Source organism: Zingiber officinale, chromosome 6B, assembly GCF_018446385.1.
Source record: "Zingiber officinale cultivar Zhangliang chromosome 6B, Zo_v1.1, whole genome shotgun sequence".
NCBI classification, from domain to species: Eukaryota; Viridiplantae; Streptophyta; class Magnoliopsida; order Zingiberales; family Zingiberaceae; genus Zingiber; species Zingiber officinale.
Window position 1 is genome coordinate 22,446,613 of NC_055996.1, and position 13,941 is coordinate 22,460,553.

The 13,941-nt window shown below is 34.8% G+C and overlaps 2 protein-coding genes across 4 annotated transcripts; both read right to left on the bottom strand.

The window, feature by feature from the left end:
* Positions 1-794: 794 nt before the first annotated feature.
* On the bottom strand, positions 795-3,927 carry LOC121992246 (ALA-interacting subunit 3-like). The gene is made up of 10 exons (XM_042546474.1): positions 3,778-3,927; positions 3,625-3,666; positions 3,399-3,544; positions 3,106-3,164; positions 2,926-3,000; positions 2,714-2,830; positions 2,546-2,616; positions 2,079-2,376; positions 1,479-1,768; positions 795-1,030 (listed from the first exon to the last, which is right to left on the bottom strand). The coding sequence occupies exons 3-10, from the start codon at positions 3,484-3,486 to the stop codon at positions 976-978; spliced, it is 1,053 nt and encodes a 350-aa protein (XP_042402408.1). The 5' UTR covers positions 3,487-3,544; positions 3,625-3,666; positions 3,778-3,927; the 3' UTR covers positions 795-975.
* Positions 3,928-5,198: 1,271 nt separating this feature from the next.
* Positions 5,199-13,128, bottom strand: LOC121992247 (DNA mismatch repair protein PMS1-like). Of its 3 annotated transcripts, XM_042546478.1 has the most exons (15): positions 12,856-13,127; positions 12,550-12,793; positions 11,725-12,048; positions 11,418-11,469; positions 10,324-11,291; positions 9,781-10,028; positions 9,562-9,688; positions 9,247-9,315; positions 8,974-9,047; positions 8,456-8,521; positions 7,103-7,206; positions 6,816-6,997; positions 6,544-6,641; positions 5,709-5,744; positions 5,199-5,609 (listed from the first exon to the last, which is right to left on the bottom strand). In XM_042546478.1, exons 2-14 carry the CDS (start codon positions 12,775-12,777, stop codon positions 5,738-5,740), a joined length of 2,547 nt encoding a protein of 848 aa, XP_042402412.1. In that variant the 5' UTR covers positions 12,778-12,793; positions 12,856-13,127; the 3' UTR covers positions 5,199-5,609; positions 5,709-5,737. The 3 variants fall into 3 exon arrangements, with proteins under 3 accessions (XP_042402412.1, XP_042402411.1, XP_042402410.1); XM_042546477.1 differs by having other exon boundaries at positions 10,324-11,469; positions 12,550-12,810; positions 12,856-13,128; XM_042546476.1 differs by having other exon boundaries at positions 10,324-11,469.
* Positions 13,129-13,941: the final 813 nt, after the last annotated feature.

Consider the following 13,941-nt stretch of genomic DNA (forward strand, 5'->3'; position numbering starts at 1 on the left):
GAGAGAAAATGGTAGAGAATGTGTGATGAGAAATAATGAGGAGAGAGAAAATATGTTGAGAGAGAAAGTGTGATGATAAAATAAGGAGAGAGAAAATATTATGAGAGAGAACAAGGAGTTTGAGTGTGAAATTAAAAAAAAAATTGAATAAATATACTAAGGGTATTTTTGTCTAAAACTTAATTCACATTTCTATTCCATCAAAACCCAAGGGAGGTGGCGGATTTCATCCATACCCAAGTTTTTGGATTTCATTCCAAAATTTTGATTCCATTCCCATCAACCAAATACAAGATTTGGGAATAAATTCATTCCCTCATTCCCAAACTCATAAACCAAACGTCACCTTAGAAAACATATTTTATACGATGTTGCACTTTTTGAAAAATTTTGATAAATATATTTTGTATAGAGTTTATCATATTTTAAATAAAATATATTAATTTTTAAAATTTTCTATTAAACTATATTTAAATTATACATAAATAAAAAAAAAATATTCCTATAGAGACCCCTTTTCTCTTTTTGCCCCAGGGCCCCAAAAGTCAGGACCGGCCATGTAAATAGGATAACTGGCTGATATTAACTATCCTATTATTTAAAATTTAAAATTTAAGATAAAATTTTTAAATAAAATATCTAATGTGGATGCTCTAAGGTCGGGTATAATCCCATGCCCACTCTAAATCAATAATTAAAGATGAAATGATACAGGTGCAAGCAAATAGCCTTATAATAATCTTTTTCTTTTTCAAAGAAAATAATCCTTGAAACTTGTTTATGATAAATACTAATTTGTCAACACCCAGAATGATATTACTTCTGCGATTAAAAGACAGAAAACAATTTTAACAATTGATGAAGTTGTTGACTGACTTATGAACAAACCGAAGACAACTGATTCATAACGTTTTCTCTGAAAATGGAATGAAATAGATGCGAACAAGCAGAAATTGAAATATTCCTTGGGAAAACTTAGTGGCCGGCAGGGTTTCTATTCCATGACAAGTACGAAGGGTCCCCAAGCTTCCTGCAAAGTAGATATTAACCAAATGGTTGAAGCTATTAGAACATTACAAGCATGCGTGTGTAGAATAATAAAAAATCATATTAAACTATTCAATGAAGGAGAAAACTAAGGACCATTTGTACTTTAAAAAAATAAAACCATAATATTAAAGAATGAATTATAAAGTTATTTTTCAAGACAATGGAAGTGTAACTCTTGATACAACACTCGTTTACTTATAGTTTGCTACTAAGAAAGATCTTCAAATGTTTAGTTGCCACAGAAATAGCTTTATGCATCACTCATATCAACACCAAAGTCAGACACAGCAGCACACAGGCTGACAATGATAAAATTTAGTTAAGCTAGTTCTTTTAGTTTCTGCTTTGAGATTAGAACGATTGCAATATATTGATTTAGTCGTGGTAGTATACCATGCATTACTAGGTAATCAATCAGCCAAACTCACCTTGGTTTTACCAAATAGACGATGGTGAATGCCACAGCTAAAAAGAAGCATAAGCCTCCAACAGTCAGATAAGCAATGCCAAGAAAGTCATTCTTCCCACCAATCCAACTTGATGTTGATAGCACCAATGTTTTCTTGCCACTGAAGCTGTAAGTGTTGTAGTTATTTTGCAGTTGAACGGTAATAGCATCGTTAATAACAAGGTCCTGCTCAATCCTCCCATACAACTTCCGAAATGTCGGAAGTGCAGCAGTACGCATCCAAACAATCAGGTCTTCCTGTTCGCTCAACTGTACACATGAATTAACAGGCCCCATTAGTTTGTCCGTTGAAACAATTCTCAATTTGCAAAACGTGACACGCTAAGCCAACACAAACAGTCCTTGCTTTGCATAGGCATCAAGAATTGACTAAACTTGGAGGAATAGCAGAACTAAAATATAACTAAATGCTGATGACAAATCAATTGAGAGATTTATTATTCAACTGGACCAACATAATTGCATTACCAAGTCACTGATGGCTTATGTTATTGAAGAAGGAAGCTGAAGTTGAGCAAACAGTAGAAAGAGAAGATTACTACAAAGAGAAGATTCTCACTGGTTTTGTTAGGTTGAGTTTCGCACCACCTCTCAGAGTGCTGTTTTGGAAATTCCTTGGATAGACGTCTTTTCCAAACTTGTGATCCCTATCACTCTTCCAAGAAATATCCTTCTTGTTCACCGTCAAATTTCTGTTTCTGATGGCGAAGCTATATGTATCATTGAACAAACTCCATGCTATAAGACCGCACGGAACAATTGGTGCACCGTTTGCTGTCCTTTCTGGATCACAACCACTGGTTTCATTTGCCTCACTAGCTTTCCGCAATTGTGCATCATTTCGGCTCTTCACATACCTGCATTCTTGTTGAGATAACAAGTCAAGCTTGCGATAATACCCTGATTCATGAAAGCTAGGATACATAATGCAATGCATTAAAACAGACAAACACACACTGACAGAAACTAGCAGTTCCTTCAAAGTTCCATGGCATCTTTATATTTAGAGGGTATCTGGGTGCTTACCTCCTATGGTTCTGGTAGAAGTTGTCGAGTTGATAATACACATAAATAGGTTGACTCATGTGTTTTGGCACCTGTAATGACAATATGTAGTATATAAGTTAAGATAAATCCTCACTGTTGATTATTTGTATCTTGAATCTATAATCTAATAAAGGGATTTATCCATACCTTAAGAGTTTTAGTGCAGGTTTTGTCTATCGTATCATTCTGAATGTATGCAACCTTCATGTTAACCATGTTTGGTGGAACACAATCATCATCATAACGATACACGATCTCGACAACCTGTTCGAGCATAGACAAAATTTCCATTGCGGCATTGGTACTTCCAAATCCATGGAACCGGTATTCTGATATAAAAGGAATTTACAATACCTTACCTTGTTGGAAGCCGCTAGTGCTGCAAGGCCGATTGGAACAAAGATGATGCCGATGAGAGTAAACACGGAGATAACCTAAAAAAAAAATGATGTGACAATAGTAAAATATGTCTGCCTCTGCCTGCATTTTGATGTTAGCATCAACTTTAATATCTACAAGGGAAAAGATTAAATCTTTACCCATCTGGGTGTGAGAATAGGTTTGCATGCTGGAAGCTCCTGCTGTGTAAATCTTGAATCTGCATTTGCAAAAGAAATAATTAGCTTTCCATGAATTATGATCAATATTTGGGAACAAAGATCAATTTAAGAATCAAATAAAACCTCAGCAGATGAAGAAACAAAAAGGTCCTAGAAAAACCAATGAGCACGAAAAGGCTTTACAAACGTTACTTCAATTAGGGGGAAGCGGAGGAGAAGAGGAAGAAGAATCGAAGAACCAAAAAAAGAACAATTTTTTTATGATGGATTACACTTGGGCCGCTTGGAATTCCTCTGGGGAGCAGATGCTTCACCCGATGCGGAGCTGGAACCAGCAGTAGATCCATTGGCGTTCTGCATCGAGGCGTTCACGAGATAGATCGCCGGAAAGATACCGGAACAGGCCGGATTCTGAGATCTGGAACGAGATCAACAGCGGTGAAACTAAAAGCCTTTATTAAAGCAAACGAATTGCAATCTACAGCAAACAATCCTTACCGCTCTTCTCCTGACGCTACCTCTCTGTGAGTATATAATTTCCTAATTGCAAGCAAGATCGCCGGATAGATTTGGAAAAATATCAGGAAAACTAAAAAAAACCTCCAAGTAAACAAACGAATCGCAACCTATAGAAAAAAAAAAAAACCTTACTTTCCTTCGCCAGACGCTACTTCTCTCTGTCTGCGTACAGGATGGCCTCGGTGTGGATCTCGGTCCTGTAGTCCTCCTTGTTTGACTGCAGTAAACGGAACGAGGAAGAAGCGGACCCTTTTCCTGGGCCGGCAGACGAAGGAGAGGTAGAAGGATCGAACGGTCAACGTTGCTTCAACGTGATCTCCAATGTTTCGTGTCCTGTGAGAGTCGGGAGCACGAATCTGAACGGAACCGTGTGGATCACGTGGGAATCGTGGTTACGTTATTTGGCATTTACATCCTACCAATTATTATTACGTTTCATTTAATTTTGTTTAAGGTTTTGGAAATTATATTAACAAATTTAGGTAGTCAATTTTATCTGATATAACATGACGGCGGATAGTGTTTGATTAGTATAGCCTTGATTCTTAATCTCAATTCTTTTACTTATAATAAATTAAAGAAGTTGGTCATTATTTTCTAGATGCCAAATCAAACTTTATCTTATATTTTCATCTAACTTGAATACGATATAAATGTCGATCTCGATTTAGAATTAAATGTCATGTTTTTGTTTCAGAATCGAGCCTCAATTTCCTTGATTTTTTCAAATCGCGTCTCATTTTATTTTAATTTGAGTTTCTATATGCATCTTAAGCCCGTCAAGTTAATTTTAACCCGGCACAGAAGAAGCATCCGGTAATTTTGGATCGCTACAATGTCTTCGACGACATTTCAATGGCTCCATGAGGGCCGGGCTGAACGCAGGCAATGAAGAAAAGTAATGGCAAACAGTCTCACGCCGACGATTTGTTCTTTCTGAATCTAAGTTTTTTTCGACGGCCAAGTAATGGTGCCATTCAACAAGGAAAAAAAACGAAAAACGTAAATTAAAAAAAATTAAAAATAAAAATAAAAAAACGTAAACTCAAAAAAGGAAAAACGAACAAAAAAAGAAAAAAAAAACCGTACTTCAAAAACAAAAATAAAAAACAGGAAAATAAATAAATAAATACAGAAAAACGTAAATTAAAAAATTTCTAAAAAATAGGAGAAAATCGTAAAGTTTAAAAAAACATTAAAAAAGAATGAAAATTAATATGTATAATTAGTTGAGTAATGAAAGATATACAATAAAATATTAAATCATATTATACATTAAAATCTTCATACAAATAAATTTTCATTACATTATTTAAATTGCACCCAACAATATTAAATTATATTTTATTCTCCTAATCTTAATTATATGATTACTTAATAATCATATAATTAAAATTATATATAATAATTTAAATCAAACGTACCCGAAGAGTTTTGAATTATCGTATAACTAAAATTATATATAATAATTTAAATCAATATCACCGAAAACAGTTTTGAGTTGGGCCTTCTTCCAGTGTATCCTTAGCTATACTGCAGATATGGAGCGGATCTATTATGTATATAAACTAATTTTTTAATCAAAATGAATGATAAAATCCACTCATATCCACACATATATATTACAGACACTTGCAACAGGGCCATTGATACAGAATAATAAGGCAACAGCAACAAAGTCATAGCCAGGAAGCATATACATATCTTCAAGATTCATAAAAATGTTTGTGGAAAGAGCTTAACCCATGTTGTGCTGGGGCAAAAGACCAAAATCCCGAGACAGCCGGATATATGAAATTGTCAAAGGCAGGGCCAAAACCAGTCGCCGCCGGATATATAAAAACAAGGGCGATATTACACGCAGTGCCTTCCTTGCCAAAATGCAATGGATGGGATGCCGAGGGGCATATTCGCAAACTCTGGTAACCATTTCATCTTTGGTTTCCAGTTTCGATCTCATATATCTATAATGGGCATCTAACACTAGTAAGCGATAACAGTGAAAACAGACACTAACGCAAACGAAAATATGGGGTAAAGGATGCTCATGAATGATAAATTACCAGTTTTCCGCAGGGCTACGACAGCCGCTCTAGGATCTGAAAATGGGAAATACATTGAATATCAGACAGGGTCAGCATGATAACTTGCTGCCTTCTTTATTAACAAAGAGTTTATTACTTGGAAAACTACTATCTGTGCCTCCTACCCATACAACATTTTGTATCATTTCAGTGAAAATATGATAGGCGGTCTTTCTAACTTCTTTTCCCTAAAGAACACGTAAGTGCTGAAGAAATAAAAATTAGTTATGGTCTGTAAGGCACTCGAAGCAATTCTCACCATGTGTGGTTAGTATGCAACAATAGCCTTTTACTCGTTCTTCTGCCAGTGCAGCACAAGTAAATAAAACTTAAGGGAGTCAGACAAGAGTGACAGAAAGGAGCATAAACAATGAAAAGCTAGTGCAAATGATTGGTGCCAGTTAAATACTGAATCAATAACAATTAGAGTGATGGCATTGATATAGCTATCATCTAGAACCAGAATCTCATACAATACATTGCACCGATTGTGACAAGATTCACGAACATGTTTTCCTGAGAAAGACATGACCATCCATAATATATGTTGCTAAAGTGGACTCAAATATGTGGCTATCTAAATAAGGACATGCTCGTAAAGCTGCAATACTGCACTAGACTCAAGTAGTGGGTCTACCGGGTGCAAATATCATATTCATTCTAATGTTAAATAGCAATAAATTGTTTACACTATCAGTTCACTTGTAAGTGCATTGTATTTCAAGCAAAACTAGAAAGTAGAAATTGAACAACCGTTGGAAGACAAGATTATTATGAAAAAAAAAATCTTTCTATACAAACATAAGATCCACACCTTGGATGAATAGCAGTCAAGTCTACCAAATGACGCATCGTTGGCCTACCATGTGGACAATTCCATGGTGAATTAAGATCAACCAAGTTCCTCAGAATCTAAAAAAAACAAGAAAGAACGTTTAGACATCCAAAAGATCAATTAACAGAAGTTATCTGTTTTAAGAATCTGCTAGAGCATATCATCCTGATAAATATAGTTTCAAGAGGAAACTTGTTTCTGTTGGAGCACTAGAGATGCATGGACTTGTTTTTATTGGTTCGCTCAGTTACCTTCCGCATTTCAATTTTAGTCAATGGATCGCCAATCATTACAGATGTTCGGCAAGCCCTTGAAGCCAGCATAGCACGAACACTTGATGGACAGATGGAATCAGGAGTATCCAATTTGTAAGAACACCTTACACCTAACTCTCCTTGACCATCAGCAAGAATAGAAATTAGCTCCTTGACATCTGAGTAAAAAAAAAACATTGTAGGACATCGATTCATGATTTGAATAAAGAAGAAATATTTGAACACAACTTTAGGCATACTTTTGTGGGTAAATGCAGACGTACCTTCAGCACCAAAGACTATGCTTTTACTAAAAGGAACAGCTTTAAGCATGAAACGGCGACCAGGAGGGGCATGTATATCCTCTATCAATCGAAAACCACTTTTTCTGACAAAAGACAAATGAAAATGTCTGCCACAAATCTTTTATCGATGAGAAAATTAAGAAATTGTAAATGCAAGCAAAATTTAAGATCAATTGCTCGCCAACAAGCTTTATTTCCCAACATTAAGTGAAATCCATCATCAAGTAAAAAAAGACTTATTCAATAGTATTAAAAAACTTATTCAAAATTTGTCCAACTGCAAAGCAGAAAACATCCAAGAAAACCAGTTCTGATCCAATCAAATAACATGTGACATTTAGCCAACATCAATTATGCATCCCACCAACCATAAATACAGTAGGTCTTCAACTAACCTGCATATTTTGCCATAATCCACCCACTAGAGATCATTTACCTCAGAAGTTCATGTGTTTAAAGGTAATTTATCAAAAAGGGCTTAACAGTAGGAAATTTGGAATGACCTTATGGCAGTATCTATCTATACATACACATTTATATATTTTTACATGAAGAACCCATGACTTCTATCACCCATACAAATTACCTCATAAATATCTCATTCAACAAGGAGATATTATAGAGATATCATTCATAGGAAGAACGGGTGGTTGATATGGAGAAAAACTAAAGGAGTCTTTGGTGATCACAGTGGAGAGTGGCCTCTTAAAAAAAAGAACCTTATAATTATGATACAATAAGTCATGCTTTGGTTCTGTGTGTATTGTACGACAATGAAAGAACACTGAAATATAGTGTGATAGAAATGTGAATGACAAACTGTAAGTGTGAGGTAACTGGAAAAATTCAAAAATACTACATTTGTGAACATTTATTCATAGCTTGAGTAAGTGATAAAATATGAGAAGTAGATTAAAATGGTATGGATATGTACATAAATGACTAATATATTATATATAGTTTCCAAGTTGAATTTCCTTTTTTTTTTTTTTGGAAAAGAGACAACAACACCCATTCCATTGTTGCATCAAACGCAAGCTTGATACTACGAGTTGAATCAATCAGTGTAGAAGATATAAAGAATAGACAAAGATTAAAAAAAACATATTTAGTGTAATTCATTTAAAAGATTAGAATATCACTAACTATAAATTATAATAAAGTTCAAAGGCGAGACAAGATTTACAAAATCTTCTCCAAATAGTTAGGAGTAACATGGCTTGGAATCCAAACATAACACAACATAGTTTCTCAAGTTTTTAATCTATGAGCAAGTATCAATTACAAATGCACTTCTTTATCCAACAAAGAGATTAAAAAAAAAATCCATACCTAATTGTTTGCATATGCATAGAAGCTACAATTTCCTCCTCCGGTGATAACTCCAACCTCAGTGGCCTAGATGTGTACAGATGAATCAATGAGATAATAGAAATTATTTCAGGAAAAAAAACAAAATTAATTACTGATAACATAGTATGAGACAAGACAACACTTAAGATTTGAACTGAATAAGGGTTATAAACTAGATGTGTACAAATGAATCAATGAGATAATAGAAATTATTTCAGGAAAAGAAAACGAGATCAATTACTATTAGCTTTGTATGAGACAATACAGCACTTAAGATTTGAACTGAATAAGGGTTATAAACTAAGAAACACGTTGCTATAATTCATGACTGTAATATAATTGTATAACAGATCAATGTTATTACATAAATCAAATTCAATACAAAAACATGATACTAATAAATAATAATCAGAATCATTCAAAAATCTACATACTAAGAAAAAAATCCAAAAGAAACCAAGAGTCCAGGTTCACCAGATGAGATATAAAAATCTTACATAAGTAGTGGCTGTAAGTTCAAGATGGTTGAATGTGAGAGCTGCTCAAAATTATATTTTTCATCCGCAGCATGCTGATCAAAAAACAATGGTCAGTGTCTCAGATTATTTTGTTGTGCAAATATTTATCTTAATGATCAGAGTTATAAATACTAAAGTCAAGATTTTTAAGAATCAAGACCATCAAAGAAATGGTTTCTCTAGCGCAAGGCAAGATCAAGGATATTGCAGTGGATCTTAAATCCCTGGAAATTTAAGAGAAGAAGTGCTAACCTGATCGATGATAAACAAGTCTTGATCCATCTTTCCAATTATAAAACCAAGATTGAATTGCCCAACCACCTGAACCATGGACAGGTATCAAATATGTGCAAAGATTATTATAAAACCAAGATTGAATGGTTTCTCTATCTAACACCAAAAAACTATCTGGCATCTATTTCCCTGTTATAGCTCCTGTTGGTTTAATCATCACCCATTGAAGAGGCTAGTCAGCAAGGATGGACTAAACTTTTTTAATGTGTTGATGAAGTAAATTGTATGCCTGAGTATAACAAGTAATAGCTGATAAAGGCAACTATGCACTACCTGCATTTGACCAAAATATTCTTTCTTGAAATATCTTTCCAACTCGCTGGTAGCTGCTTCCATACACTGTGCTTTCTCCTTCTCCTCTTCTGGTTGAGAATTCTTTATCACTGCAGCAGTATAGCACCTGAACAGGAGAACGATTAGAGAAAAATATTTAGATAAACCCAAAATATGAGATCAAATTCTAGTAACTGGCAGAGTTAAAACTCAACCTACCTTGTCTTTCTGATTCGTCCATGCAATGTTTTCCATTGTGGCAGCTTTGTGAACTTAAATTGTGTCTTTCTTCTAAGATCATCCATACTGAATTGCATAACAGAGCAAGTTTTTGAATCAGAACAAGGCTTTCGAGTATCATATCTTTCATCAAATGATTCAGTTGCAATTGGGCTTGATATACTTTCTGCTTTCATTTTTAGATCTTTGTAAGAACTCATAGTGACATCAGCAGATGTATGCATATCCTGCAAACCTGAAACTTGCTGTAATAACAATATATCGAGTACATTTTGTAATAAGTTGTGACAAATTTCACAAACTCTAGAGCGGCAAGAACTAAAGAAAAAAATAAACTTAACATATTTAAAATTGAGAAGGATCTAAATGACTTAGATACTCCTAGGAATATGGTTTAACATACAAATCATTAGAGGAATAAGATATATAGCCAACCACAAATATCCATAATACGTACACGCCTTGTTGATTTTGTAGAATTAACAAGGTAACGAACTTCAAAAAATCAACAACAAAGCATACCTCAATAGAACCTCTATCACGAAACCTACATTCACCAGGAAAGGAGATTTTTTCTCTATCAAAAGGAACAGGTGGTGATTGGTCCTCTAGCAGTACTTTTTCACTACTTTTAGGTGAACCGTCTCCAATACACTGATCAGATTCAGAGTATTCTGACATTATAGTCTGATTACCAAAACTGCATTTCCTGACCTGGCAGGATCTATTTCTCAATAAAGGTGTCTCAGACAAAACATTGCAACTATCCTCATGTTTCCTTTTGTTTGGAGAAAGAAAATTTGTAAGAGATGACTGAATGAGACCTAGACAAGCAGTTTTGTCATTCCTCGCAAGTTTAGCACAGTTTCTCCGTTTAGCATCAATTTTGGAGCTTATCTTGTGAAAATCATTTAACTGCTTGGGGTGATAAAGAGGAGTTACAGATTCATCTATTTCATGTGACCTACTGTCCAATTCTTTTGGCATAGACCTTTTTTCACAAAGAAAAATTCTTTCCTTATTCAACTCTTTAACTTGCACATTTTTTGGAGGATCACATTCCGAAAGTTCCTGATCACCATGTTCACAAGATAATCCTTTGGATGATGCCAAAGGGCCCTCTTCACCAGAAGCATCACATTTTTCATTCTCGAGCACTTCAATCCTATTAACAGCAAAACTGAACCCACGAGAGAGATATATCTTCTCAATCTCTGCCCTAAGGGAGAGCATAAGTGCACCCTCATCAGAATAGAAAATTTTTCGCTTATCAGGGGTGACATTAACATCATATGATGTTGCTGGTATGGTAAAATTCAAGATCACAATAGGAAATTGTTTGGAACTTGAAGATCTGAATAATTCATTAACAAGTTTGCTGACCTTTGGCATATCAACAGGTCTTCCATTTACGAAGAAGTAGTGTTTATATGCTGTTGTGCGACCGCTGCCATTTTGAGGCTTCGAGAGAAAACCTTCAACCTTGCAATCTTCAGATAAGCTGAAATTCAGTGAATCTAAGGACTGGAAGGTATTCAGGCCAAATACATTAATAATATTATCTTTCAGTGAACTACTTCCTGACGTTTTCAATACAACAGACTTTGTATTTTTACCAGTTGTATTTGTGCAAAGCAACCGAACGCCCTTAGCAATAAGAGCATATGCCTGAGAAAAAGGAAAAAAAAAAATTATAGGCAATAAAGTAATTGTACATAAAAATAACAAAAGCTCATAATCGCCAAACAGAACATATTTCAAGAAGACTAATCAAGTGCTGATGATAAATGAGCGCAGAACATTAAGGACTCTGACACATATTAAAGAAAGAACTAAAAAAAATACAGACTAGACAAGGATATATTTATGGTAAACAAATAAAATAAAACTAATAATGTGCAATTAACAGGAATTAAATCTCACATTCAGCAAAGAAATAAGCTTCCCAAATTCTCGCCGTATGTTCCGAGTAAATTCCTTGCATCGCACTGGCAAGGTGGAGAATAACTTCTCGACAATCACAGTAGTTCCAACCTGTCGTGCAATTTTCTTCTCATTTGTCAGAAAACCAGAATGGTCAAATACCAAATGTGTACCAAGTGCCTCATTTTTTGTTCTTGTCTCAACAGTCAAATCTCCTAACATACAAAGAGAGTTCAGTGCTTCTCCTCTGAAGCCAAAAGTTGTCAAACAGTGAAGATCAGAAAAAATAGATATCTTAGACGTATGATGTTTAAGAGCAACAACCTGAAACAAACAAAAAACAGCAATTTCTAAGTAATAAATCAAAAAAACCTAAGTAATAGAGTAAATGTACATGGATGCCCTGAACTAGAGAAAACTGAAATACTATGAAATTAAACAGAAAGTGAAATGCAGGATGAAGAGAAATTTGATAATGAGAAAAAAAAATTCTAGCTTTCTTTACACTAATAAATATTGATCCACCTCCACTAGTGTGAGCTATCTAACATTTCACTTGTCATACCCCTCATAAAGAATCCAGAAGACCTTGAAGTCTTGGACAATATTCAAGCTCAGACGCACTTGGTATCAGCACATAGACCTCATTTCTAAGAAACATGGGCAAGGAGATTTTTTTCTTGTGTTATGATACAGGAGGTGCATGAACAAAAATTAAGTAACAAGTGAACAGGCATTCATTATTTGCAATTTGATTTTTGGGTGTACTCATTCCTGGGATGATCAACCAAAAGTCAACTGATCGAAACAGATGTCGAAAGGTACCTGAAAATTTTCTGGCGAGATGCCATAGCCATTGTCTACGACTTTGAAGCACTCTTTTCCATATTCTTTCAGATTTATCTCAATACTGGTCGCACCGGCATCTAAGCTATTCTCCAGCAACTCCTTAACTGCTGAACGAAGCTCCAAAATCACTTGCCCCGAAGAAATTCTGTGGACTACCTCCTGGCTAATCGGCTTTATGAGGTGAGGAACATCCTCTTTTTCCATTCCCAGGCGATTCGACCTAACAGGCGATTCGCCCTGTTACTCGACAGCAGTTTATAATTCATCATGAGGAAAGAATACCTGAAGGCGTGCTGCCGTCCTCGACTTTCAATCCACAAAAGGTGGTGACCGACGGAGAGTTTCTGGTGACAGAAGCCGCGAATCCAATGCCGACGAGGCCAGCGAGGAGGAAGAGAGAGACGTTGGATCGGTCATCCGACGGAAGACGGCGGAGACAAGAGCGAAAAAGAAGTGATCAGGACCGAGCCCTAGGAATTTTGAGCGTCCGGCGGCAAATAAACGCTCTCAAGTATCAACGTCTGGTCCAAGTCTAGTTCTACTCCACCACCTCTTTATTACGATTCGATTTTAGCGACTCCGATCTGCTTCGGACCAACCATTTCCTCCAAAGGAAATTTTTATTTTCGAATTCATATAATCTAGCATTTTGTAATTCTGCAAATGGGCATCTGAGAGCAGTATTATTTTAAAAAAAAAAACAATCATTTCTTTTAACTGAAATATTAAATTCTAAATTCTAAATTTCAAATTCTAAAAAAAAAGGTTAAAATACTAAACACTTGTAGGTGGGATGAGATCTGTTGGTCCGTAAAAATTAGACCAATCCTTAATCTAGTCTTTGCATTAGTGAGAGACAATGATCCTCCACTTGTTAATAGATGGGAGGTATTACCTCCCATCAATCTCTTTGTCCTGGTCTAAGAGTGAATCAGGACAAGAGGACCAGAGGATCTCATCCCTTTATACATGGATAGATGTGTAAGATAATATATATATATATATATATATATATATATATATATATATATATATATATATATTTATTCTTAATTTAAAAAAAATCACTTTCTTAAATCTAATTCTAAATATTAAATCCAAAATTCTAAAAACAAGTAAAACAAAAAGGTAATACTCGTACTCATAGGTTGTCCATAGATAAATGTGTAAGGTAATATTTTATATATGAGTTTTGTTATCCTATACATTTATCACCTAGAATTAATTTTTGTAAACAAATTATTATTTCCTTTAGCCTAAATACTAAATCTTAAATTCTAAATCATAAAAAAAAAATTAAAAAATAGCATTGGGTTCTAACAGATTTCCCATAGATGGATATACAGGATAACATTTATATATATATAT